Source organism: Silurus aristotelis (assembly GCF_946808225.1).
Source record: "Silurus aristotelis genome assembly, chromosome: 17".
Lineage (NCBI taxonomy): Eukaryota > Metazoa > Chordata > Actinopteri > Siluriformes > Siluridae > Silurus > Silurus aristotelis.
This window is the reverse complement of record NC_139590.1, coordinates 1050532-1055796: the sequence shown is the minus strand read 5'-3', so window position 1 is coordinate 1055796 and position 5265 is coordinate 1050532. Positions and strand designations below refer to the sequence as shown.

General features: G+C 39.6%; 1 protein-coding gene across 1 annotated transcript in view; it reads right to left on the bottom strand.

Moving 5' to 3' along the window:
- coro1a (coronin, actin binding protein, 1A) overlaps positions 1-5065 on the bottom strand; it is an 8415-nt gene extending 3350 nt beyond the window's left edge. Inside the window, exons 1-2 of the mRNA XM_083566322.1 lie at positions 4853-5065; positions 1544-1747 (exon numbers count right to left, since the gene is read on the bottom strand). Coding sequence (XP_083422448.1) covers positions 1544-1741 — 198 coding nt within the window. The 5' untranslated portion in view covers positions 1742-1747; positions 4853-5065. The remainder of the gene's footprint in view (positions 1-1543; positions 1748-4852) is intronic.
- Positions 5066-5265: the final 200 nt, after the last annotated feature.

Sequence of the window (5265 nt, the reverse complement as noted above, 5' to 3'; positions counted from 1 at the left end):
TAGAGAGAGAGAGAGAGAGAGAGAAACAGAAGAAAAGAAAGAGGAATGATGAAAGTGTAGAGATGTTATTCACCAGCTGGAGGTGCTGTGCTCCACTGACAGAGTCAAATCCTTCTAATCAACCTAAAGAGAACCTTCATTTATCCCAAAAAACTTAAAGACCTGTCAGGAGTTTAAAATGAGACAATGGGGGAGGCGAGACACAGAGAGAGGGACTAAGAGAAAAAGAAAGGGTAAGATAGAGTGAACGAATAGAGATTGAGATAGAGAGAGTGAGACAAAATGGAAGACAAAGTAGGCGGATAACAAAAAAGCGTGAGAGAAAGAGACACAAAGTACGATAGTATGAGACAGAGAGGGTGAGACAAACTGAGATGTAGTGTGAGAAAGAGAGTAAGACAAAGATGGTGAGACATAGTGTTAGACAACGTGTGGGACAGAGAGTGTGAGATAGAGAAAGACATAGTGTGGGACAGATAGGGTGAGACATAGTGTGGGGCAAAAAAGGGTAAGACATAGAGTGAGACAAAGAGGATGAGGCATAGTATGGGACATAGTGTGGCACAAAGAGGGTGAGAAATAGTGTGATGAGACAGAGAGGATAAGACAGTGTAGGACAGAGAGGGTGAGACAGTGTGAGACAGAATGGGACAGAGAGGATGAAACATAGTGTAAAACAGAGGTGAGACATAGTGTGAGAAAAAGAGATACAAAAAACGAGCCCCAATAATCTTAACATCACTGAACCCCAAAAATAGGTTATTTCGGGGGTGCATGAGGTCGTGTAGGGTTCTGCATAGAACCTGAACCTCAGTGGGCCAACTGAGGAACCATTAAAGGTAGATGTAGATCAATAGTTTCTGAAGATACAAAAAAATAAGATAAAAGAAAAATAACTAAATTAACAAACAAACAAATAAAAATAAAAATGTGCGTCTCTTTTTTGAAGGTGGTTTGCCTTTCAGGCACACACACACACACACACACACACACACACACACACACACACACACACACACACACACACGGGTAACTGATGTATGTGTGTTTTTGGAACAGGCAGCTGTCCTTCTCGTCACACATTCGATCTGCTCGTTTCTCACCACATCCTGTGCACACACTGATACACACACTGCCCATATAAGGCAAAAACAGTGTGCACAACGTGTGTGAGGAGAGAATGAAAGAAAAAAAAACAGACGTGTGAAGATCTGATGACGCTTGATGAAGAAACCTGACTTCCTGATTTACATAAAAGAATCGAATGATGTGACGACTCTTTTGACTCGACTCTTTTACCTGAGCGCTGATTTCAAAATAAAAACGGTTCTGACTAAACAATAAAACAACAAAACCCCCCAGAAAAAGTGAGAGTCACGTGTGCAGTTTGATCAGATTTCAAGCTGTTAATATTCATACATTCAATTATTTAGAAATGATTTGGGGTCTTTAGGGGGCTCTGTGATCACACCAAAGGTTTCACCTGTATTTTATTTTGCATTAATGTCTTGTAACGCTACGTATTGCTGCGTGGGGGCGTCACCTTGCTGAGAGGAAGGACGATGAAGGCTCCTCCCCCGCTGGCGTCCACGATCATGGCCACGAATTTGGGGTTGACGGAGCAGAAGTTGCTGTCCCATGTCATCTGAGAGATCCTGATGTCATCATAGCACTGGTCTGCCTTCAAGGCCTGTCCGAAGACGTGGCGGAATTTACTGGTCCTGACGACTTTCCTGGCCATGATGAGCTAAAAAATGCGGAGAGAAAGTTGGAGTGTTAGTGAGGAGATCTGGAGGATGAGATTGGATCGTGTTTCATGCATTATTGGATTGAGACTCTAATATCTGACTGCTATTAATGACCTGATCAGGATCAGATTGTATGAGCAGCTACTGGACTGGGACTTGAAGAAGATATATTTTTAAACTCATCGGTGTTTAATGTGTGTGTGAACGGTGGGTTCTCTGTCTTCTGGGTTCTCTATGCAGTCAATTCTTCAGTCAATCTTCTTATCAAAAGGGGAATCAAGTGAGAAAGTGATTCTTAATCGACTCACTGGACAAAGTAAACGAGTCTTGCCGTGTGTTTTTGTTTTAGAATCGAGATTACAGAAAGGCCACGTTTCTCAGATCGGACAAAATGAAACGTTAAACTGTGACACTACACACGATAAACTCATCAGCTACAGTGTCAGAAGTGATTTAACCAGCACACAAAATCTTTACACAAAATATACACACAACAAACTGCTTCTCCTCAGCGTTTTTTTTCTGATCAGCAGACGAGAGAAATCCCAGTTCAGTGTTTATTATTGTATTTTACAGCAAGTGAACTACCGCTGAAAGTGAAAGTTCATTATTCAGAAGTGGTCAAACCATTAAAACTGTCAAGTTTTTCACGTTAATGAAAAATGTCTCATTTGTTGCATTAAATAAATGGCGGCTTGAAGAGTCGACTCGTTGGTCAACTGAACCGAACTGGAGCTTTTTTCTAATTCAAACCTGACCAATAAAAAGACAGAGAAACAGTCACATGTGCAATTAAGTGTGCAGTTTGATCAGACAACAGCAAAAAACTGACCCCAGTGTTTCATTTTTCTTTAAATTATTACTGTTGTTGGATTGTTTGTTCACTAATTTGGTCTTAATATGTGGTACATAAATGGAAATAAAAATATTAGATCATTAAGTCACTTGCACTAAATAAATATTGGAATTAAAAAAAATATCAATTATATCTTAAAAAAAAAAAGATTTAAAATAATTAAATAATCATACTAGCATATTAATATTAGTGAGATAAGAAGATAATAATAATAATAATAATAATTTTTTTTTTTAATTATATTAACAAAAAATGATAAAAGAATCATTTTACTGCCCCTGAATAACTCTGTGACCACAATCCACACTGTCAAGCTCTTGGTGGGGTTCCACCTAGAACTGCAAGGGTTCCCTCAGAGGAACAGAAGAATCTCTTGCAGTAGAAGGAGGAACGGTGAAATGTGAAAAATGAACACGCTGTCATTTTCTTAAAGGTGTTTGTGGGGGAAAAAACATGCTGGTTTTCACTCTGAACACATAAAATAATGCTGTGCAAAGTTCACACCCCCTCATCATTTCCAGAGCTGAAGATCAGATGAGATGAGATGAGATGAGATGATTCGAATCTACTTATATAAAAAACGAATAAAGTTAATGGAGAGAGTTTGAGAAGCAGGGAATAGTGAAGTCTTGATGGTCGGTGTAAAATGATAAAAAGAGGCACAAACTTGTCACACTGAGGAAATCAACATGAAAAAAAAGAGTGTGTCTTTTAGAATGCATGATGAAGGTGCTTTTTTTTGTCGTTCGGCATGGTGAAACTGCTGCACAGGAAATGTCTGAAAAAGGAAGTGCCTCATTCGAGATGGCAGAGAATTCATGAGATAAAGGAGAAGATTTTTTTTTATATTAGATATAAAAAAAAAATGTAACTCCAAAATGTAAAGATTTCTTAAGATGCTGACAAAGTTAAAGACTTTTATCTCCGAAGATTTTCACTCCAGCGTTCTGCCTGTTTGTGCGCAGAGCAGAGCTTCATCCTGCTTCTTCATCACAACTGCATGAAATAGAGGAAGGAAAGAGAAAGAGGATGCTGGTGCACTTTGTTCTTTGCATACTTGTCTTAATTTATTCTCTCATAAGGTCTTAAACCTCCAGATACCACAGGATGTGTGAACTCCATGGAATGTGTGTGTGCAAAAATAAAGACTTCTGCAAACACCCAGAGGAACAAAACATCATTGCAATTAAATATATACTTCTAATGATATTTTATTCTTCTTGGTGTGCATGGTGAAAAAATTTTTTTTTGTGACACACACACACACACACACACACACACACACACACACACACACACACACACACACACACACACACACACACACACACACACACACACCTGTATCCCTGATGCTGGAACAGCTCCATAACCTAAGCTTGTGAAAATCCTGACCTTTGAACATTTGGTTTCCCTGTGAGCTGCGAGATCTTTCTCACGAGGTGTAACGAGGTGCTAATGAAGGCGAGTGTGAGATTTCAGTTAGACCACATCCTACAGCGAGGATACTGAGACACGCCCGTGTGTCCTCCAAACGACCGCCGATGATCAGTTTTTCGGCAGAGAATTTTTGAAAACGCGAAGTTTATGCGATTCCGGTTCAACTTTACTGCATGTTTTTTTACAAGTCTGTAACAACATCATCGTGAAACTCAGGTCTTTCTGAACATCAAGTGTCTTCCAGCAGCGGCGTAACCTCACGATATTTTCGAACGGTTTATAAAAACGTTGCACGTCAGAGATGATCATTGGCACTATATCGAATTTCGATATATTCGATTTAGAAATTTATCGAAATAAACCTTTTCCGCACCGCTTTTCTTTACAGTTCCTTTAAGAGGACTTCGAGGGTGTAACTGACCACTAATGCACATTTAAATCATGCTCTTGCATTAAAAGCTCTACAGCTCTTAGTTTGGCTTTAGTGATCGTGATAATGGCACATTGGTATCTAAAAAGATTGCAGTGCCTTTTATGAACATGCACATTTACAAAAAGGGGACTATGAGAGTACTCCTGAAGTACCCTTTTTTTAGTGTTAAACTTTACAGCCTGAAAAAAAAGCCCCTAAAAATGAAATATATTTTTTGAATTTGCAGGTGCATTAAAGCCTGTTTTGACCCATAAACATTATCTCTGAGCAGAAATGTTCCTCTGTACAGATTTCCATTGCAACATTTTCATTCGTCTCAGATTTATTCATCTAATTGCTGAGGCATCAGGAGCTCATTGAGCGAGTTCAGCGTACCTGCAGCTGGAGCCGGGGCTGAGTTCGGATGCGGGGTCCGGTTCTGGTTCTGGCTGCAGACTATGCAAACAGCAGGAGTGAAGAGGAAAAAGAAAAGAGATAGACAGATGCACAGAGTAAAAGAGAAGAGTGTAAGAGGTGGAGGATTTCTGTTCAAACAAGGCAGAGGAAGTGAAAGTTTCACGTCACAGATGCAATGGGAGGCGTCTCTCTAAGTCTCTTCTGCTTTTCTTTTTTTCCTTTTAAAGAGTTGCTCGAGATGACATGAAGAAAAAAGGCTGGCCGAACGCTTTTACCGAACCATGTGACTCCAATTTAGTGACTGAAAAAAAAAAGTGGTGCATGAGTTCCTTGATGGTTCTTTTGTAAGCATCAAAACGTCCTCATGTGTTTTTAGAGCTCGCTTTGTACAC